The sequence below is a fragment of the Cynocephalus volans genome, chromosome 18 (genome assembly GCF_027409185.1).
Source record: "Cynocephalus volans isolate mCynVol1 chromosome 18, mCynVol1.pri, whole genome shotgun sequence".
NCBI lineage: Eukaryota > Metazoa > Chordata > Mammalia > Dermoptera > Cynocephalidae > Cynocephalus > Cynocephalus volans.
In genome coordinates this window covers 7,356,183-7,379,364 of record NC_084477.1, presented here as the reverse complement: position 1 = coordinate 7,379,364, position 23,182 = coordinate 7,356,183, and the positions used below count along the sequence as shown (strand labels likewise).

Here is a 23,182-nt window from a genome sequence, read left to right as displayed (position 1 = left end):
ACGGCCACTGCTTTCTTTGTGTGTTCTCAGCAACCACATCAGCCCCTCCCAAGGTGGGAAGTGAGCGACTCATGTCGAGTTAGTTGTGGTTTGGGGTTAGGAAAAGCTTCTCCTGCATATTCATGAGCAGGTATGGTGGATTTTCATAAAGTTTTGAATTTAGGAACCAATTTATCAATTCCACGAATGAACTGCTATCCTGTTCCTTCAGCTGAGGAGCCTGCCCCTTCTGTCACCCTCCAGAGGTGCACTGTGAGCCTCCCTTAGGGAATGATGGGGAAACTGAGGACAGGGCGGGGGCAGTGTGCTCAGGCTACAGGAGACGGTGTTTAAGGACCTGAAGGAAGTTTCAGAGGTATAGATGGTGCCCTCACGTTGTTTAAAAGGGCACAGGAAGCAATGGAACCGACCTGCCACGCCATCCCTGGGAGAAGACTGACCACAGTGCCTTGGTCTGGGTCCCCATGTAAAGAAGGTTCCCTGGGTTTACTGTATGCTCCACCCTCTCGACCTCTCAAACAGATGCTTCCAGCTGCGTCCAGTTTCTGCCAGCGCCCCCCTCCTCCCGGGTTGGTGGTAAGGTCAGGGCATCGTCAGCTGGGAGGAAACCATGGCAGGAATCGTGTGGTGCCTGTCTGATCTGGGGTCACTCACCTGGAACCAGGGGGGCAGGATCCCCTCTTAACCACGTAGGCTGAAAACTGCCAACCCAGTTTTGCTGTAGGAAATGGCCCAGATGTGACCCGAGAAAGTCAACACTGGTACTTGAATGAAATTTCTAACCAGGTGGCGGCCCCTCCCGAGGCTCGGCCACCCACTGCCTGGATCTCACGCTACCTGTGGTGCTGACAGCCCAGGTGGGAAGTCTGGTATTGAGCCTCCTGGTTTTAACATCGAGTCCAGGTAGAGTCTGCTGCTTAGGTTGAATGTCAGGAAACGGGGGTGATCTGAGTGCTGAGGCCTCACAGCGTTCCTGGGAAATGTGCCTCTGCCCATCCCCAAACTCCTGCTCCTGAGGAACCCCCAGCATTAGCTCCCCACCATTTACCCACTGCCTGCATCTGACTCAAAGTGTGGGCACTAGGAAGACAGCGAACCAAAAAGCACAAAGCACTAATGTGGAGAAGAACCTTGGACCTCAGAGAGCAGAGGGTGAGAGAGAGACTGTGAAGTCACATGTGGGATTTCACTGACCTACAAGCAGCCTGCTCCACGGTCTCCCCCACGAATGACCATGCATTGGCCGTAGTGCCTGTTGTGATGCTTCAATGGAAGAGTCAAATATCCCCAAGCTGGAGATGAGAAAGGGACAGATGCTGCAGGGCCACAGCTCCTCTAGGCACAGCCTGGGCTTCCTTGCCACCCTCAGCCCTGAACCTGGGGCCCCAGTGTCACCTCAGTGCTCCCCCCAGGGATGTACTCTAGGGAGCTCCCTTGTTGTCTAAGGGAGTCAATTACCTTTCTTCTTTTCCCCCAACTATACCTTCAAAAAGGTTCTCTCATTCTGAACCCTGTCTTGTCTGTCTTTAGGTCGAGTCTTTTTCTTGGAAACACTCTGGACATCCTCACCCTGCCAGCAAGTCATCTGCTTTCTTCTGGTTTTCATTTAGCCAGTGACCAGTGTGTTTCTTGAATTCATTAACACAAAACCTGTGTAGCATGCTATGAGCTAGACCCAGGATCCCTGGAGCTCCACTGACTCCAGGAGGAAATCACCCCCACGAGACATGAGTGACGTTTGCTCAGCACCAAGAGAAGGGGATGCCTGATGGTTAGCGCTTAGAAGGATGAAGGAAAGAGTCAACTAGATGAAATGTTTAAAGCACTTATCACAATAGGACAAGATACAAGTAACACACAGGAAAGAAATATGAGCTCCTTTTTAGGACTGTGCTGCCAGCCAACCCATGGACCAGTCAGTCAGTGGCACCCAGGGGGGTCACCCACACCAGCTCAGTGCCCACAACCAACACTTCCCAGGGGTGGCTTCTCTTCAGACAGACCCTTCCTCTCTCCTGGGCTTGCTGGCTGCTGGGTCACCCCAGACCTGGGCCTCCCTGCAGGGGGAATGAACTTCCTTCAGACCCAGGTGCTCATCTGACTGTCAGATTTCCCCATCCAGGCCAACCAAGTTCAGCATGAAATGTAAGGGGCTGGAGGGAAAGAGTGTCGGGGAGAGTTCATGTGATGTGGTCGTGTTGGCGTTGGGGGCTCGGCTGGGGCAAGCCCAGCATAACCTGCACTTAAGCCCTCATAGCACGCTGGCCGGGTCAGACACTTGCTCCCACCCCTGCAGTTCATGGCGATGGGCTGTAAACAGTCTCACGCCACTGACCACAGTGGGGGGGAACTGTGGATGGATCAATGAAAATCCTTCAATAAATGGAACCCCAAGTTTCCCACACCTTATCACTTTCTTGGTCAAGAACCTATAGTGACGCCCCCACCCCACTCCCATGGACAATACTATATTGTCTATTCTTCTTACAAGTTCTATAGAACCACGTGGAGTGGAGAATAATGTGTACTCTTATTATACTTCCCATATATCCAGGGCTTCCATTTTCTAGACTCTCCTTGGGCTGGGCAGCAGCACCCTCTTCTAGAAATGTTGCCCACAGGCTCGGCCCTTGCCTCCTATGCCTCCTGCCCACAACACCTGCACGTCCATACCACAAGCTCTAAGAGCACAGAAGATGCTGGAGCAATGTTTGACAGCTGGAAATAATGCCCCTGGCTCTGGGTTGTCTCATGGAAAGCATGTCATATTGCCCTCAATATCTTTACATTAATCTGCAGAGCCTCCTACGATGTGGGCAGCAGAGTGGCTGTTATTTACCAACCCTCTCACGTGACTTGTATCTGAGAAAACCGAAGCCCAGAGAGAGAATAGTTATTCCCTAAACGATACATAGCTCACGACCCCAACTCTCCTGCATTCTAGTTTCTTCTCACCACACCTGCTATGGCCAATTCCACACACACTCTCCAACCACATGGCCTCCAGGAATGGGACTGGGAAGATATACCCCAGCGATGCCTGTTCCTACTGTGACCCGCCCCACAGAGAAATCAGCAAGCTTGAGGTTTTCTCCCCACTGATGTAATTCTAGTTCATTTCTACTAAGGAAATGACCAGAGCATTAAAATCTTCCAAATTTGAAAGCCCTCCCAGATAAAAGACAACGCCTGTCTCCTCTGCAGTTCCAAACATCTGTCGCCAGTGTGACCTCTAGCCATCTAGCGAGGAATTGGCTTTGAGGAGCTGTATGGCTTCTCTTAACAAAGCTGCTTTTGATGTATGCTGATCATGTCTGACAGCCAGCATTTCTCTTAATAATCATCACAAATAAGTGAGACAAGGTCACCTAACCTGAAACGAGCAAATCTCCACCGTCACATCCACCCCGGAGCTGGTCACAAAGGTGTACTTGGTGTTCTGCAGGAAACTCCACCCCCAGCACCCACTTGGGTGTTTTTTATTTACACTGTTTTCCTACCACAGCCTTCCCCAACAAGAGACCCTTAGCCCACAGTGGTTATAAAAGGACTCAGCCCAGGGTGAGGATATGCTGCCTGCTCTCCAGAAACTTCTTGTACATTTTTTTTTTTTTAACTACAATGTTTCTTCCTCTTTACTCCAGTGTAACAGCCAAACCAAAAAACCCAAACATCTTGAAAAAAGAATAAAAGATATTAAAACAACTAAATAGGTTGGTAAACCCAAGGCACTAAATCAGAATACCCAAACGCATTCTGTCACACTAAAACACGTGACCGTGCAGCAAATGTCCCACAATAACGTGCACTTTGTAATAACAAGGTTTTGTCACCCAGGTACTGGGTAAGGCCAGCAGATTTTGTTTTTCCTGCAATGACTCTGGCTTAGACGAACTTTCTTGTTACTTTTGGTAACTAATATCAATACGCTTCAATGCCCTTGGCCCTGGCAATGGGACACAGCCGCTGTTGTGTTGCACTGAAGGGCTTTTCAGTTTTGATTTGTCTTATGCTCCAAGGGGTGTTGCTGAGACTGAGAGGTGAGGTGGGGCCCAGTCAAGTGTATCAGGGACTGAAACACAGACCCCTGGGAAGCAAAGACATCGAGGTACTGACAGCCAGAGGGATCTCAGAACATGCTTAGAGCGTGACACCTGCATAGCGCAGCTCCACGATCTATGACAGGGTGGATGCAGGTGTCTGCATGGTCCCCTAAGATTGATGCCTTTGATTCAAGGAAGACAAATGGTGTATGATGTGCACTGACCACAGTCCTTACATTTGGGTTGGAACATTCCAGAGCTTGTTCTCCCCTGTGGTGGGAGGACAGGAAAAAGCAGCACCACAACTGAGATAAAGAGCCCGTGGGGCAGCTGCTGGAGCAGTAGGAAAGGGGAGGCCCCACTTCTGGGTCTCACCGCATCTTTAATTCCAAATCTGCTGGTGGCACCGATACTCTGCAGGGCAGTGGTTTCTGGAGCTCCCAGGGAGGCCACCACTCCACAGCAGGGCGGTGGATGGCAGAGGACCCCATGCCGCCTTCCCGTCAACCAGGGCACAGAGTTGCATGAGAAGGGACAGTTTCTTTGGAAGCCATTTGAGAGCAGAGATGATTCCAGGCAACGTTCTCAAACAGCTCAAATTGCTTTTGGTACCTCTGCCTTCGTCTGTCTCTTTCTTTTCACCTCACCTATCCCATGGTGACCAGGGCCACCAGCCCTGCCCTGGTCCTCTACTCCTTGCCCATCGTTACTGTCACATGTCACCCCAAACTCCAATTAAGAAGTCAGTAGGCTTTCCATGTTAGTTTTTCTGGGGTGCGTGCCTTTTGACAGGAGATTCCTGGAGATGGCACAGACTTCCTGCACAAGCCCGCATCCCAGGCACCGTGGTGGGTATGTGTGTGTCCTGTGCTGGGCACGTGCATGCGTATGTGTGGGGCACCGGAGGTCCCCTGGTGGGTGTGCACAGTGACCGACCAAGAGATGTGTTTGGAGTGGGGGTGGAGGGAGGACCTGTCCCATCACACTTTCCATGAGACAAGCTGTACTTCATTCCGTGTCCCTGAGAGAAGTTGCCAGGATCCTGGAGGCCACCAGCTCCCCATATTGGCTTCTGCAGCCACTAGATCATGTGGTAGCATCCCTGACCTGATTCCTGAGAAGGCTCTAACCCGTACATGGTGTTCTTGGTCCTTGAGCAGATAAACCCACGTGTCTGGGCACGTGTAAGGGGAGAAGATGGAGTAAGGGGCCAGTTTCACTCACAGCTAGTGGGTATGGCCGGCTTCCTGGTGGGCAGGCTCTGGCCTCTCGGCTCATGACCCAGGGGCGTTCTCAGCCCCACAGGTAACAATGCACACAACAACAGGGCCCTGTTTCCGTCCCCAGCCAAGGCCTGCGGGGTGGCAGGCTGTGGGGAAGGAAGACCAGGCCTTGATCTCACCGTGGGCCTGAAGCCCCCTCCCCCTATGTATACCAGCTCAGCAGTGGGGCAGGTGCAGTGCGTCCCCGTGCCCTCCGTGTGCACCTGTGCCAGGCACGGCCTCGAGCCCCCTCCCCACTGTGCAGAGCTGGGAGCAGCGGGGCAGGTGCAGCGTATCCCCGTGCCCCTGTGCCAGGCACAGCCTCGAGCCCCCTCCCCACTGTGCAGAGCTGGGAGCAGCGGGGCAGGTGCAGCACGTCCCCGTGCCCTCCCCGCGCCGGTGCCAGGCGCCTACCTGAATTGGACCGCTTCTTGGGGGCTTTGAGGCTGCGGCCCCGGCCGCCGACCGAGCTGCTGTTCTCGCTCCTGGAGTCCTGGGTGGAGGACGCGCTGCCGGTGGCCTCACTGTCGCGTATCATGCTCTCGTAGCCGCTGCTGCCGCCGCTGTGGTAGAAAAGCGCCGTCTTGCCCATGGCCGGGGGCAGCTCCCCGCTCAGCACGCTGCTGTCGCTGGCGTGCCCACTGCTGCAGCGGTGCGGCTTCCGCGGTGGCGTCACCTTGCTGTAGGGTGACGGCAGCAGGGGCGCGGCCTTGTCCTCGGCCGCGGGGACCCCAGCCCGCTCCTCGGCCTCGGCCCGCGGTGGCCCGCCCCGGCCACCCGCGCTGCCCTGCAGAAGCTCGGAGATGCGCCCGTTCACGGCTCGCAGGGGCAGCTTGGAAGCCAGGCCCAAGCCTCGGCTCCTGCTGAGCGACTGCGTCGACCAGGACGTATGCTTCCCACTCGGGGGCAGGTGGCAGCTCTGGCCCACCGACTGCGGCAGGGACTTGGTAGAGAAGCTGAGGGTCTTGGTGGTGGAGGCTGACAGGCTGCGCGCCTTGGGACTGGCCAGGAGGAGCTTGCTCACCGCTGAGATCTTGGACTGGGTGGCCTTGGGTGAGGCCCCCGCGGACGCCGTGGGGCCACCGTGGGGGGGCGACGCCCCTGCGCTGCGACCCGGGCTCCTCCCGGCACGGGGCATGGTGCTGTCCTTGCCGGCGTGCAGCCGGGCACTCACGCAGGACAGGCTCTCTGCCCTCTCCAGCGACAGGCATTCGTAGTGGCTGACGGTGGCCCTGCCCAGGGAGTTGGTCCTGCTGGCCAGCTGCTCCAGCTTGGCGCTGAAGAGCTTGCTGCTGCTGCTGGTGTCCTTCACCCTGCCACCAGGCTCATCTGGGAAGGTGGCCGAGAAAGGGGCTGGTGGGTTCAAGGGGCTGCTGGTGCTGCCACCGTGCTGGGGGCTGGCCCGGTTCTTCTGGTCCAAGCTGGACTTCCGGACAGGGGGCAGAGGAGGAGTCCCTTTGGGCCGAGCCAGGACACAGTGCTTAGGGGAAGCCACCTTCCTCTCCAGGGTCGCCTTGGAGGGCTGGGCGCCCGTGGCCGTGCCAACCCCGTTGGTCTCTGCAGCACAGTGGCAGAAGAGGCCGTCCAGCTCCTCCTGCCTGCTGGCCTTCTGGAAGGCCCGAGGGAGGCTGCTTGACTTCAGGCTTCTGTGGGTGTGCACGGGGCTCTGGGTCGCCAAGCCCGGCAGGGCCATCTCACACCCATCCACAACCCGCCTGAAGGTGTCACTCACGGGGGAGGCAGACACCTCCCCGCTGCTGCTGCTGAGCCTGTCACCCGGGCTGTTCTTCCTGTCTTGCTCCTGCTCTGGTCTGGCCTCAGGCTTGGTGGCACCTGTCGCCATCTCATACCTAATCCCTTCGTCATTGGGATAAGCGTTCTCTTTTCTGACCTCCTCTTCTCGTTTTAGCCAGGGGTCCTCAAACTTCATCTCTTTCTTGACACTTATCTCCTTACTGTCCTGAGGTCCCTTGGGGGCCGCTCTGGGGGTGACAGCAGACGCCTCTGGCTCTTGGACATCCCGGGGGCTCATGGTGATGCAGGGATAAACCGTGATGTTGGTCTTCATGGGGATATACCCTTCGCAGCCGCTCAGATTGGCTGTGTTGGAGATGGTGACCATGGCCTTGCCCAGGGTGGATATTTTGCAGCCTTTGATGGGGGTGGCTTTGTTGAAAGAGTCGTCCCCCACTTCAGACAAGATGAACAGGTTGTCGGGGCCCGCTGTGGGCTTCTCTCTGCAAACCACAGCGGTGTTCTGGATGCCACTGACCAACTCCGAAGCCGGAGGGTCCGCCATCGCCTCCCCGTGCCCGAAGCACGTCTGGGCGATGAAACTGTGGCACGACTGTTCCCCGTCGCTGCCCGTGCTCATCTCGCTCAGCCAGGAGCTGATGGAAGAGCATCTGCTGCCCGCCTCCCGGGCCTGCTCGTCCAGGCTCAGCTTGGGCAGGGGCAGGAACTGCGTGATGCTGACCTCGGACACGGGGGCCACGCTGGGGTAGCCCTCCAGGTCCTCGCTGACGCTGCTGATGATACTTACGGGCCGGGAGCCCGAGGCCAAGGCCTGCACGGAGCAGTCGCTGTTGAAACTAATGATGCTGGTGGGACGGCTGCTGCCCAGGACGCTGCTGATGGTCAGTTCCTCCATCAGCGTGAACACCAGCTCGTCCTCACCATTCAGCTCCAGCGGCTGCTGCACGGTCACCGTCGTGGTTTTCAGGATCTCTTTCTTGCCATTGGGAGGAGGGACTGCCTGACGCTCCTCGTCAACGGTGGTTTCTGGGAACCCCTCACTTCCAGCAGACATGGATTTCTTCAAAACCTGGGGGCTCATGCCCACCGGGGGGGTACGCACCTCGGGCTGCAGCAAGGACTCGCTAGATACCAGGCCCGAATCCTTGCTCAAAGGAGGCAGAGGGGCAGGAGACGGCAGGACCCCCTTCTGGGTGTAGACTTTGCATCTCTGGGAAGGAGAGCTGGGTGGTTTGTACTCGGAGGTCTTGGACAGGCTGGCGATGCCCAGCCGCGGGGAGCCCATGGGCCGGGGCTTGCCTTCCACAAAGCTGCAGGAGTTCAGACTCTCCCTGCTGCTTTGCAGGCTCGGGCTCTGCATGAGCTGGGACGCGCTGGGCTGGCTGCTGCTGCCCGGGATGCTTCTGGGTGAGGCAGGGGTGGGGCTGCTGTCAAGCGCCATGGCTGGCACGGGTGAGTAGCTCCTCTGCATCTTGGAGGCCGGGGGGTCCGTGCCTTCTCGGTCGCTCAGCTGGCCATCTGACCCATTCTCTTCTTTATCAGACTCAGAGAGTGGGCCCACCCCAGCCGCCAGGCTCAGTGGAGGACATGGGCTCACCTGCTGTGCCCCAAACTGGACAGGCAGCTCTTCAAAAGGAAACTTACTGGGCTCTTCACTGCCATCGATGCAATCTAGTCTCTCTTGCAGCTCGGCAAACGTGTTGCACTTCAAGCAGTCCCTTTCAGAGGTGCTGGCCGCAGCCTCCCCCGCCTCTGCAGGCCGGCTGTCACCCCTGGTCTTCTGCAGGGCTGGCACGATCGGGACGAAGTTGGGGGGGCCCTCGTTGTCAGTGAGCTCCTTGTCAGAGAGGGCTGTGCCATTAGGCCCGATGTAGATGACGGTGTCACAGGACTGCTCGCTGCTGGAGGAGTAGTCGGGATCGCTGGACAGGTGCGCGATGGGGAAGTCAGGGTCCACCGGGGCCCTGGCGTGGAAGGGTCTCAGCTGAGTGGGCCTGCGCATCCTGCCTTCCTCACAGGAGCTTTCTCCCCCAGAGGAGCTGGACGTGTACTGTGAATGACAGAACAGTTACATGCTGGCTCCCCCGAGACAGCCCTCCTGGGGAGCCCAGAGCCCAGCACTGTGTGGCATGTGGCGGGTGCCACTGACCCTACACGAAGACCGCCCTGCCTGGCCTCCCTGCGCACCCCAGTGCTCCCCATCATGACTGCATATGGAAAGGACAATCCCTATATAGACACTGGGAGGTGACCAGTCCAGGTCCTGCCTGACCTCCTAAGGGTTGAGGGGTCACTGATTTGGCACCTTGTGCCAGGAACACTTGTTGGAAAGCCCTATTTTTTTAAAAAAAGGTATAAAAAGGAGAAGAAAAAAGGACCACCCATCACCAGCTGACCCTGCGTCTGAGTGACCACTATCATGATGGTTTTCACAAACACACTTGTCGTAAGATCCCTGCCTTGGCTTTGCCTCTGCCTGAGAAAACGAGCCTAGTGATTTCTGGCAGACTCTTTGGAGTCAACCCATCGAATGACACAGTCTTCATCTACATAGGACAGAAGCAGGCAAGAGGAGGACCATGAATGTCTCATCTCCAAGTAGCAATCCAAAGTGGACCAAGAGCCCCCTGTCAGGGGTCCGGGCTGGATGACCAGGGACAGCCCCAGCTGTGACCTTGTTCTGTTTCAGCCTGAAGGTTTCCCTGCATCCACACATCCCCGATTTGGTGCTTTCTGACTCAGTTCCAGGGCTGGACTCCAAATGTTCCTTTATCCTCCGGTGCACCCCCTGTGAGCTCCTTACCTTAGTTTTCTTTTTCTTCATCCTCAGGACTCTCGAGGCAATCTGGATGGTGGACAGGGTTTCCACGTAGTTCCCGGGTGCGGCCGAGATGTGAGCGATCATGGTGGTGCGACAGTTCATGTTTCCCAGAGACTCCCGTAGCAGCATGGTGAGCTTGCTTTCTCTGCCAAACAAAACGAATTAAGTCTGCATTAGTGGGCCCTGCTCCACGTTGGATGTCAGGGTGGGACTTCAGGTCTCCACATGGCGATTCCGTTGTGGACAGGGACTTTTCTCCCCCGCCTTTTTTTTCCTAATGGCATATGAATTAGCATCACTTTCCAGCATGTGGCTATTTGTAGTTGGCAGCTGAGCAAGCCACTAACTCCAAGGACAGAATGCATGCAAAGCACCTCCCTCCACATTCGTGTCCTGGCTGTGATGGCTGTTCCTCTGTGTCTGTGTGTGTGCATGTGACATCGCACATAATAAGGCCTGGGAATCAAAATGAGAGAAAGAAATCAAGAGAAAATGGTTTTGTGACCAGCGATTTGGCATGCTCTCTGCACCCACGGCCTTTCTCCATGAGTTTCTGCACATAGACAATCCCTGCAACGAAAAGTAGTCCCCCCACCATGAACTTGTAATGAAGACCTGTGTGTTTATAATACACACCGTTTCTTTTTCCAAGGAGTTACAACCGCTTTATCCTCACTGTCCCTGTCACATATTTGCACCTAGTAGCAATGACAGGACATACATATTCTTGGTAAGTGGAGAAACACAGAGAGAGGCCCAAGCACTTGCTGGATCAGCAACAGAAAGAACTTACTAGAAAGGCCTTCTCTGGGGACTTCGCAGGTGCTGTGTGGGGCCCATGCCCTGAGTAGTGTTTCCAAGCTGTCTGAAACCTGACCTGGAGGAAGGGTTCATGTTTTCCCATTTCTGTGCTTGTCCTGACTTTTTCCTGCCTTGCTTTTGAAAGGCCTCTGCATACTCCATGAACAGCATGCATCCTCTCAAGGGCTGCCAAGTGTCATTTCACCTCTGGAGCCTCCCTGATCTCAAGGCAGAGGCAGCCTCTTTGTTTCTCTTGCCCTGTGTTCACATCTCTACATTGTGTTTGTAATGCTAGAGGCCAGGAGTTTGTCCTCACGTCCACGTCCCATGAGGCTATGAGTCAGCCGTCCCCTGCAGATCCCCTGGGGAGGGACCATCCAGCTCCTCGGGCTCCATGGGGGACGCAGGCCACCATCAGCAGAGATTAGACCGTCTCACACGTGACTTGCCTCCAGCTTTGGGGAGGAAAGAGTATAGTGTCAAAGCAAAAGTTTTTCTTTTCCATCTGGGACCAATGAAGGTGTCAGTCAGTTTAAGGACGCTGGGCTCACTATGGCCTGGTTGCAGGGCAATTTAAAAATATACCAGGGCTTGCCTCAAGCAAAAGCATCAGTGATAAAAGTGGTGGGAGGAGGGGGAAGTGGGTGTGGAGGAAGAGCAGGGCTTGGCTGTAAATATTTAACTCCTCTAAATGTGTCCAGCAGGAATGTCATGGACACCACCACTTGACGGGGAAGTCAAGTCCCCTGCCTGGCAGGCATTCTTAGTGGAGACACTGCTCCATCTCCAATATAGGAAGTGGAAGGCGGATTCCACTTGGGACAGGCTGTGCTCATGTCCTGCTGTTCGTGGTAGTCGTCCTCTGTCAGACACCCACGAGCACCGAATTAGTGACTATGAGCCTTCGATCCCAGGTTCCTATGAACCTCTGGTCACAACAGTTTTGTCAACTCATCCATAGAGTACCTTGGTTCATGAATGTTCCTGTTGAAAGATACCTTATTTAACATCTATTTCTTACAAATAATGAAGCATATGCAGTTTTTCTTTATATAGAACATTAGCCAAGAAGGATTGAACACTTTCCTGCCCCTGGGTAACATGATGGTAAATTTCTTGGGCTTCCACTACTTTTTTTTTTTTTTAATGGTTCATCATCTTATGAATCCACAGATCCAGCCACTTTTTCATCCCTTCCACAGCTTCCTCCTGTACCATAGATGTAATCTTAGAACTTTAGTTAAGCCTCACAGACAGATCGGTGAATTTCTTCCTTTTTTCTGAACGTACCATACTGATCCACTAACACTGAGCTCATGGCTGACAGCACCGTAACTTCTGCCTGAGAACGAGGCTTATCTAACACACATTTTCTCTGTAAGGCGTTTCTTGTGCTTAGGAACACTAGCCAGTACGTCAGCACTATGCTCAGGGGTTCTTTTAAAAAAACAGCAAAGTCACCATCAAAAAGCACAGAAATGTGAAAAACAGGGAGGCGAGTTAGCAAATCTGGAATCTGTAAACGCTGAGGGTTGACTATACTACAAAGTGCTTCATGGTGAGGCTGGTCCCTCAGTCGCTCCACCAAAGGCATATCCGATTATGTCTCCAAGGGACGACCCTCTGTAAGACTTCAGGAAAAGGTCCCAAAGATGGAATAAAAAGATACAACATCATTACATCAAACTGTCTTGCCCTGCGTATTTCCACACGATTCCCTATGCATGACTTGATCATATGGACAAATGTTTGGGTTTCCGTTTCTTTTTCAAGTCCACGTTGCTGGAAGACGCCGCAGCCTGTGTGTTGCTTGGCAACCAGCATCTCAGTGCTCCTTGTCCGAGCAAAGCCAGTAAAATTGCAAGTGAGGCTCTCGCAGGGGCCACTGCGGACTCTAACGCGTGTCCTTAAGGGAGTAAAATGTGCTTTGGCTTTTCAACTTCAGGGTGACCCTTTCACTTGGAACAAAGATAAATAAGTTAGGGAGGGCAGGTGCAGAAGGGTCCTAAAGGCTGCAAACTGCGGGCTAAACTCTCTCTTTGGGGGGGAATAAAAAGGTTTAAGAGAGTTTCTAGGGTGGTGGTCTACACACGCTCAGTCTACATCTTTGTGCCAAGACTGACGCAAGACAGGGGGACAGAGCAGATCTGACTGGGGTCTTGAGAAGGACTGTGCCACTCTTTTAAGCAGCCATGATTTATGCACACATATTCCACCTCCTGCCTACCTTGACCACATACACTTTTCAAAATAATTTTGGGAAAAATGTCCTTATACAATAAGTCAACCTTTTCATTAGACATAACCAAGGATAAAAAAGGAACAGAATAATGAACACATTTTCATTACTAATTTTAAAAGAACATGAAAGAGCACGTAGCCTGTTTTTTTAAATAAAGTTTTATTGAAACACAGCCACACCTATCTGTTTACATAGTGTCTGCGGCTGATTCTGTACAACAGCAGAGTTGAGTGGTTGTGATAAAGCCTGTACTCATATGTCCTGCAAAGTCAGAAACATTTATCGTCTGGTCCTTCACATAAAAAGCTTGTTGCCTCCTGCTGTAGGGTAACCACATAACGTGGTATCATCCCAGATACCAGGGATCGTCAACCAGAGAATGAAGGTGTGTCTTAGCTTCCCTACTATTCGATAATCGCTAATTGGATAGTTGTCTGTGTTGCTCCTCTTTTAGTTTAGATGTTTCATGGAAGAGCAGCTAAAGTCAATTCCACGGAAACAGAAATCACTCCAGAGCCAGGACACAGCCATTGGTGACGGCCCAAATCAGCTCCTATTTCATGCAGAGGCAGAGCCTATCCTTTCAAAGGGACCCTGAGGCTGCTCACGGGCATTCAATTAATTAACTCATTAGTGTACGCAGCTGCTCATTCAAGAAGCATTTGTTGAGTTCCAACTCAGGTAAGAGAGACTAAACTGTACTCAAGGAGCCCATGATCCAGTGAGACAAAGACAAGTAAACACACATTATGGTATCATTTGGTAAAAGCCAATGACGGAAGAACAAATCTATAACAGCCCATGATAAAGACCCCCTGAGGCTGAGGGTGTGTCCCTACCTATTACTGTAACTCCCTGACTGCTCGACAGCAGCCATACCTCTATGGTTACAGCACAGCTGTCTCCTTGGCTGGGATTCTCCTCCTTGAGAGACATGCAAGGACGTAAAAAGAACTCTTTCCTTGCTTTAGGTCCCTGAAACTCCCAACAAAAGTCTGGGGCCAGCACAGGAGAGGAAGCCCTCCCACCTGGTGATAAGGGGCAGGACTGCTGATGGCAAGATGGTCAATGTCACCTACAAGGTTGGCCAGGTCATTTCACAAGAAAAAGGCCATTCCTTTCATGAGCAGTGTCCAATAGACTTTCTCTCCAAAAAGGGGACCAGAGACAGAATGCAGGACATCTGCTGACCTTGTCTTTCCAAAGGAGAAACAGGGGTGAGCTCTGGATTGCCCAGCTGGGAAACCTAACGTCAGCACGATGGGGACGGCCTTCTTACCAAGTCCCGCTTCTCATGAAGAGAGAACTGTAAACGCCCACTGCTAACAGACATGGGTCTGTTTTTTAAAATGTGCCTCCTTCAATACAAACACAGTGAGGTCACAGACTAAAGCCAGAGGGAGCTGGGCCTCTTCCCGTATGTCAGTTCTTAATAAAACAGTGAAAGAAAGGAGCTTAGTTAATCCAGAAAACTAATTATGTTCCAGAATAATTTGTGAGAGAGAGATTCCCGGGGGCAGCAAGAACAGAAACAGGCCCATGAATTATACACATGCACCCCGGCATACACACAGGCATGCTCTTTTTTAGAAAAGGGCAACAGTGGTTTTTGGTTTTTGTTTTAAAAAAATTTTAAGCTATACACCATCAGTATTCCAGAACGGAAACTATATGCACAGAATTCTTACATGTGTCAGATATGTAGTCAAAATAACTATGATTAAAACGCCAAGAAAACATTGGTATCAGATTCTTGAGACCAGAACCCTGGAACTGCACTGTGTGCCAGTAACTATGCACGTCACTATAAACTGCCAGAACGTGCTGCAGAGCCCCCAGGTAGAAAGCTCGAGATGATGGGCAAGAGCTGGCAGGTGTCAAGTCAGTGCCAAGAGTTCTGATCTCCCAGCCTTAGCCTCAAACCCCAGGACGCTGCATCCAGTGAGTGACCACCAGGAGAGAAGAGACTGAGCAGAGGGGGAGGAAAGACGTAGGATGACGTGACCGTGAAGCCATGTTGGCTTCTCAAATGGTCCTCCAACCCTCTAGCCCACCGACCCTGCCTCCTTCCTGTTACATCCTATAGGTCTGTCAACATCCTTTTCTATTGTCCCCTGGAAGGCCATCAGTGACCCTCTGAGGTCAGCCCATGATGCCAGGGACCAGGGTCCCAAGATGCCACCATCCATGGTCCAATGCTCCTGGCCAAGGAGGGCAGTGTCTGTGAAGTTCTTCACCCCTCATGAAAAGACTTTTCCCAAAGGACAGAGTCACCAGCCCACTAAGCGAGGACACTTCGACCTCTGTCTTCTAGGTCCCAAGCAAGTATCTTTATTTGTGACAATGCGGAGTTGTGACAACTGAAACATACATCCATGGGGGGAAAAATCACTTCCCTTGAATTTATTTTTAAGGGACCTACTGATTCCCATGTTCATGATTGCCTCATGGGCATTCAGATCTTTGGGGGAAGACCTGACATTATACACTGGGGAAGGCTTTGGCTCTGCAGAAGCTGCCTTGTCTCAACAATGTTTCCCTCAAGGATGCCAACATTTGAGGACATGAATGATCTGGATTCTGGAACTAAGAAAGTTCTAGAAGGTTGGTACAGGCCGAGCTATCCTAATGGCATTTTCAAAGGAGAGGTACATGAGTTTAAAGCTCTTGCTATTCAGTTTGAGACATTATTCCATCTGTACTGCAAATGCCATAAGCAGGTTTCTTCTGTGGGTGCTGGAAGGAGACTGCATACCCTTGGCAACTTGCACAGAGAAACACAGCTCTCAGATCTTCTAATGAGGGTGACTCTGCTTGGATACACACTGAGCCTCCCTAATTTAAAAATCTGAAAGTGGAAATCTGAAATGCTCCCAAGTATGAAACCTTTTGAGCGCTGACATAATGCTCAAGGAAACGCTCATTGGTGCGTTTTGGATTTCAGATTTTCTGACTAGGGATGCTCAGCCAGCATGTATCCTGCAAATAGTCCAAAATCTGAAAAAATCTGAAATCTGAAACACTTCTAGTCCCAAACATTTTGGATAGGAATACTCAACCTGTAATAAAACAGTAATGAAAACAGCTACCTGAGCCCAGTGGCATATACAAGGGCACACACTGTCACCAGCAGCGTGGGAAACAAAGACCTGTGTTATCAGGGGAGGGCTTAGGAGAGGACCCTACAGAGAACCACCCACCCCGGCTGAAGGACTAGCCTTTGTCATCCAACCACTGTGCCTCCTGTTACGAGTTCATGCCCTGCTTATCCTAAGACCACCTGTTGGTAGAGGTCCTGAACCTTAACACTGAAAGGGACAACATTAATCTAATTATTCTCTCGTAGAGCTTTTTTGTTAAACACTGTAGAACCCTGAGGTGCAAGCAGCACCAGTCTGGAATGCCTCTGATGGAGCATAATACGCAGCAGAGACATGTTCTTTCCTATCTAGGCCTGGCGCCATGATGGCTCTAGAACTCTGGTGGCAGTGCCCAGAAGAGGCAGGAGACAAATGATGGTGTCTGACAGGGGCCTGCCATTATTGGTGAACAGTCCTTCCTCCCTGCATGGCTAGGCAGGTGAGGAGCATTCACGAGAGCTCTTAGGGGCATCAGAAAATACCACACAAGCTAGAGGTTTTACATTGCAGGTATGGACTGGAGCCAATGAAATATGCATTATAGCTTTAATAGTTTACCACGTACATATAGGAAAATGAAGTCTAGATGAAATTTGTACCACATGAATCCATTTGATCCTAGATATGAGTTTTCCATTTATCTATATAAGATAAAATTCACATTAATTGAGACTGCTTCCTGAGAAAGACCAGCTATAAACAGTGAACAGTCTCGATAGAATATTTCAAGAGAAATATATGATATAGCTTGAATTTATAACAGAAGGTTTCAAGTTAAAATCCTAACAATCTACTTTGATCTCATTTAACAAGCCTCACTTGCAATGACTAAAGTGGATATAAAATACGGATTCACTTATGTAAATTCAATGTGTTCCATAAAAATTTTTTTCATTATTCACTTGTTTAATAACTTATTCCTTTTTATCTAGAGCAAGGAAAACATCATCTCAATGATGACCATGCAGAATTAGTAGAATCTGAATTACTCTACGTATTCCAAATCTAAGTTCTGCTCAGGAAATGTATGTACATTCATTCCAAGGCCATAGCACCCTGGTATGACATCAGATATTTTAAAGATAGTTCACATAATAAGAACTATGATATAGAAGACAGCAACACCCAGGGTCCTAGGCAGGAACTGTGAGCAGCCAGCCCCCTCTGCCTGGAAGCAGGAAAGAGAGTATACTGAAAACACCACTGTCATGTGGGTGGCCCACCACAGCCATGGCTGCCACAAAAGCAGCCTGATGCCACAGCCACCATACAGGCAGCCCACCAGATGCTCGACTGCATTGACACAAGGACAGTCACCAGTGGAGACCAGAAAAAGAAGAGGGCGTCTCTCTCCTCAAAGCCTGCTCCAGAGGAGTAGAAGAAGCAACTGCTCTACCAGATGACCAGACGTCAATGTAGAGATACTGGAAATACAAAAACTCAAGAAAATATGACACCAACAAAAGAATACAGTAATTCCCAAATACCAGACCCTGTAGAGCAGGAAACCCTTGAAATAACTGAAAAGGAATTCCAAGCAACAATCTTAAGAAAACTGAGATACAAGAAGATTCAGACAACAAAATGAAATGAAGAAAAAAAAAAATCCAGGATATGGAGGAGGAAATTTACAAAGAAATCAATACCTTAAAAAAGAATGTTGCAGAACTCATGGAACTGAAAGATTCACTCAGCAAAATAGGAAACACACTGAGAGCTTAAGCAGCAGGCTAGAAACAAGCAGAAGGAAGAATTTCTCATCTTAAAGACAGTCTTTTTGTAAAAACTCAGGTAGACCAAAAAAAAAAAAAAGGAAAAAATAATTATGGAAAACTTCTCAGGTACAGGGAGAGACACAGACCTTCAGACTCAGGAGACTCAGATATCCCCAAAGAGATTCAACCCAAAAAGATCCTCTCCAAGACACATTATAGTCAAACTGGCAAAGCTCAAAGACAGAGAGAATCTTCCAAGAAGCAAGAGAAAAGCATCAAGTCACCTATAAGGGAGCCCCTATGAGACTAACAGCAGACTTCTCAACAGAAATGCTACTAGCCAGAAGAAAATGGAATGATATATTCAAAATGCTAAAAAAACCCTGCCAGCCAAGAATACTATACCCAGCAAGTCTATCCTTCAGAAATGAGGGGAAAATAGTGTGTTTTCCAGACAGACAAAAACTGCAGAGTTTACAACCACACAACCAGTCCTACGAGAAATCCTCAAGGAAGTCCTGCATCTGGAATCTGAAAAATGATAATTACTACCATGAATACACAAGAAAGAACAAAACCCACAGGTAGAACCAAAATGCAAATGAGAAGGAGAAAGAAACTAAATCTTACCACCACAAAAAAAACATAATAACAATGTAATAATGCCCCTGCTTTATTTCTGATTTTGGTAATTCTGGTCTTTTTTTCTTGCTCAGTCTAGATAAAGGCTTGCAAATTTTGTTGATCTCTTTAAAGAATCAACTTTTGGTCTTGTTGTCCTCATTGTTTTTTAAGTCCCTATTTCATATATTTCTGTTGTAATCTTTGTTATTTCCTACTTATATTTGTGTTTGACTTAGTTTGCTCTTTTTCTATTTTCTTAAGGTGGAAGTTTACATTATTAATTTAAGATTTTTCTTATTTTTAACATAGGTGTTTACAAGTATAAATTTTCCTCTAAGCACTGCATAAGCCCTGTATCCTACACATTTTGATATGTTGTGCTTTGATTTTTTATCTCAAAGTACTAATTTCCTTGTGAATTTTCTCTTTTACCTATTGTTTATTTAGGAGAGCGTTGTTTAGTTTCCACACATTGGTGAATTTTCTAAATTTCCTTCTGTTATTGTGGTCAGAGAACATATTTTCTATGATATCTTAGACTTTTTAAGTGTATTAAGCTTGTTTTGCAGCCAAAAATAAAAATAAAACTTTTTAAAAAGAAAAAAAAAAAAAAGAATTATAACAGTCCACTAACTTCAGGATACAATACTGAGTCAATACTGAAAAATATTTTTAGAACCAGAGGGTGTTATAGTTGAAAGAATTCTTGGGGGTCATTGCATTTCCTAATTAAAGGATTGCTATGGTAACAGGTGATCTGCTTTCTGCTATTTTTAACTTGGGAGAACTTACCATCTCCCAGGGTAGCCTGTGTGATATTTTTGAATAACCTCAATTATTAGAAAGCTCTTCCTTATCCTGAACTTAAATCTTCTTTATAACTTCTTTATAACCTGTGGGCACTAGCTCTGTTCTCTAGGATCACACAGGTTAAGAATAATCCCTTTTGCTCATACTGGCCCTTCACATTTTTAAAAACATTTATCATGTCCTCCTTAAGGGTTCTGTTGCTTAGAAACACTCCTTGTCACTCCCCTAACTAATACCCTCCACCCCTCCCACCCAATTAAGCACTTACTCTCTGCTCAGATTTGTGCAGGAAATAATTTGGCCTTGCCCAAAGAGAGATGTGGCCTTTGCCATGAGCTTCTGGAAGGTTAACTATGTCACACCTGTTAGGAGTGTCTTAGTTCAAGGTAGGGTGGGCCATACCTGATAATCTCAGGATAAGGGCTGGCCACCCAAGAAAACTCAGCCATGTGATTTACGGCAGGGGCTTTGGGTCACACAGTATCAATCAACTTGGAGACTGAGTTTCATCAGATGGAAAATGAATCAATCATGTCTGTAGAGTGAAGCCACAGTCACAACTCCGGACACCAAAGTTCAGGTGAGCTTCCCTGGCTTGGCATGCTTAGTGTCACAAAGGGATGCTGGCAGGGTAACGTGTCCTGAGGACAGCAGAAACCTCACATTCAGAATCTGCCCAGACTTTGTCCCATATGTGTCTTCCTTGGGCTGACTTTAATCTGTATCCTTTCCAAGTAATAAGTGTAGCTATGAGTGTTTTCAGTGAGTTCTGAGAGTCCTTCCAGTGAATTACAAGCCCGAGAGTGGTTCTGGAAACCCTCCAAACTTGCAGGTGGTGTCAGAAGTGAGAGTGGTCTTCCCTCTAACTTTGTAGTTGGACCCTAACTCCTTGCAATTGGTGTCAGGTATCTTGGGCAGACTTGGCAGTCTGAGGATGAAGTCTGGCTGACTCTGAGTGGCTCTTTTCAACAAGCTCCTAATAACCTTGGTGATGGAAGCTGTGCTTTTATTTTGATCTTTCTTTACAGAAACTCAGCTCAAACTTACGACTTATTAGCTCTAGAACAGAACGGAAAAGATCGTATATTTATTTTTATTTTTAAGTGTAGCATAATCAGGAGTCAGGAATGTCATCACTGTGATGAAAAACAAAACAAACAAAAATAACTTGGAAGGCAAATTAGTAGATCTTGTAGACAAATAGAACATGATAGGTCTGTAGATTTCCCTTGAATCAATAGACTGTCCACAATTTCATATGCTGATGAGTTTAAGATAATCAAAAGTGGTGCTAAATGATTCCACAAGGTGACCCCTCTGCGCTTACTGCACATGCAGACTGATTTGTAATAATTGCTATTTGTTATTAATCCACCTACAGGACAAGATTAGGAACGATAATAATGTTTACATCATTACTGCAATTTAGAACGTAAATACCGCTCTGACATTTTTCACATGGTCTGAAGTTTCACCCTCTTTTTATAATTTATTTGGCCCGAGCCATTATCATTAATTATCAGTGCTTTGCAATAGACATTTCTACAGCTCTGTCACTTTGTGTAGAGCCTTTGCAGTGGTTATGACAGCTTTACTGGGCGAGGGATCAGGAAACATTTTAATTATGTTGCATTATAACCATTACACATCTTTTGAGTTTAAAGATGAGCTCATGGCTGGGCTGGTTAGCTCAGATGATGAGAGTGTGACCTTGTAACACCAAGTTCAAGGGTTCAGTTCCCCATATCAGTCAGCCACCAAAAAACAAACGAAACATGAGCTCACTGTACTATTAGAAACTTTGCTCTCCTTCAACTTTAAATCATCCTCAGGTTTAGGAAGATGGATTCATCCCAAAGTCAGAGATCTCTGCGGTCATCCACCATGGAGTGGGGCAGTAAAGGGTGACAGAGATGGAGTTAGGAGTCATGTTGTCATGGTAACCTAGAGTCATGTTGTCATGGTAACCTAGAGCCCCCATCCCCGTCTCTGCTCATCCCTATCCCTTCCCCTTGGATTGTCAAAGAATTCTCAAGAAAAAAAGAAAATGAAGATCACAAATGGAATTCTTGATATAAGGAAATCCCACTCTAGCCCGGTGCCTTCTCTCCAATCTTTCCCACTGTCTTATTGCTCCGTCATCCGCCAACCTCCTGTTGTGTCTCCTTAGTGATAAAACTCACATTTTTAGAACATCCTATGCTTTTCTATGAGTTCTAATGTTTCTTTCAGGTGAGAAACATACAGGAAGTTTATGTTTGATGTGGCATTTGGATGGTGTCTCTCTCTGCAGCTCAATCTGTGATCTCCCTTCAGGGTTGACATGAGAACTGTGTAGCATCTGGGTTTGGAAACTCTGTAAGTGTATTCAGACTTCTTTCCAAAAAAAAAAAAAAAAAAAAAAGAGGAAAACATCCAGAAGGGTTTCGTCTACTTTTTTTTTCACTGACTCTCTAAGCAAAATCCTAAAATGACAAAGCACGGGTATTGGGTGAATTATGGGGCTTTTAATCTCCAGCTCTGGAAACCCAGGTGAGCCCCACTCCTGCCACATTCCTTGGAAAGGCTAAAAAGAGGTTAATAAGTTTAGGCAAGAGGTCTAGGCTTGATGATTACATTGAATTATAATTATGACTGTTTCCAGTCTCCAGAGTTCGATTTAGCCAATTCCATGCTTTCTATCAAAATACAATAAACAGAGACTATGCAAATGTGAGCCCCAAGCAGTCAGCTCACTGTGTTCTGCTCCTGTGCACACAGAAGGCAGGGAGGTCTGCTCTCTCTCTCTGCTCAATCAGGCTGCATATCAACCTTCCAAGAGAGATGACACAAACTGGCTCATTGTGCCAGGCCAGTGGTACAGAAATATCCCTCTGTCGGAAAGGATGCGGATGCATTGGGGAGGACAGATTAGATGGTGAGACGTGTTCCTTCCTGGGATCTGACTCACATCCCTCCTGGGCAATGGCCTTTCTGTTAAGTCAGCAGCATGAAGCTTAAAACAGGATTCTGAAGGTCAAGGTCAAGGTCAAGGTCAGGACGAACCCTCTCCTTCCACCCTGCCCCTGACCAATAGCCTGTCCACCACTCAACAGGAGATGCTGAAATGGCTCCAGGAAGACAGTGAAGCCCCAGTGCCAAAGACCATGATGTACTGAGATGGGGCCCTCAGCTGAGTCCCCGATGGCTGCAGACCACCAGGACCGTGGTTCTGGTCCTTTTGTTACCTCACTGAATAGCAGTCTGGAAAGACCCCTCCTTATCACATAAAGAGTGACAACAGGATGATTTGGTAGCTTTGGACCTGGAGCTGGACAGCTGGAGGAGGAGGAGGAAGATGATTCTTTGCTTTGGGCACTTGGACGTATAGAAATTCTTCTACATCTAGCTCAAATCCATGAATCTACTAATTTTTCAGGAAAAAAGGAAAAAATCTAATAGTATTAGCAAATCCCAGGGACTCGTGTCCTTGGACATCACCTACCTTTTTGTTTTTATTTTTTAATGTGGTAAAATATACCTAAAATTCATGATTTTAATCATTTTTACACATACAGTTCAGTAGCATTAAGTACATTCACACTGTTGTGCCATCCATCTCCAGAACTTTCTTATCTTCCCAAACTTAAACTCTCGTACCCATTGAGTCATAACTTTCCATTCTCTCCTTCCCCGGCCCCTTGTAAACAACATTCTACTTTCTGTCTCTATGAATTTGCCTATCTATTCTAGTACCCGTATAAGTGGAGTCATACAGTATCTGTCCTTTTGGGTCTAGCTTTTTTCACTCAACATGCTTTCAAGGTTCATCCCTGTTGTAGTTTCTATCTGAATTTCACTCCTTTTTATGGCTGAATATTATTCCATTGCATGCCACATTTTGTTTCCCATTCATCTGTTGATGGGCACTTGGATTATTTACATCTCTTGGCTATTATGAATAACACTGCTATGAACACTGGTATGCAA

General features: G+C 48.9%; 1 protein-coding gene across 1 annotated transcript in view; it reads right to left on the bottom strand.

Annotated features, from left to right (window-relative positions):
• KIF26B (kinesin family member 26B) overlaps positions 1 to 23,182 on the bottom strand; it is a 460,855-nt gene that overhangs the window by 6,890 nt on the left and 430,783 nt on the right. Inside the window, exons 11-12 of the mRNA XM_063082813.1 lie at positions 9,864 to 10,026; positions 5,720 to 9,110 (exon numbers count right to left, since the gene is read on the bottom strand). Of these exons, the coding sequence (XP_062938883.1) occupies positions 5,720 to 9,110; positions 9,864 to 10,026 (3,554 nt within the window). The remainder of the gene's footprint in view (positions 1 to 5,719; positions 9,111 to 9,863; positions 10,027 to 23,182) is intronic.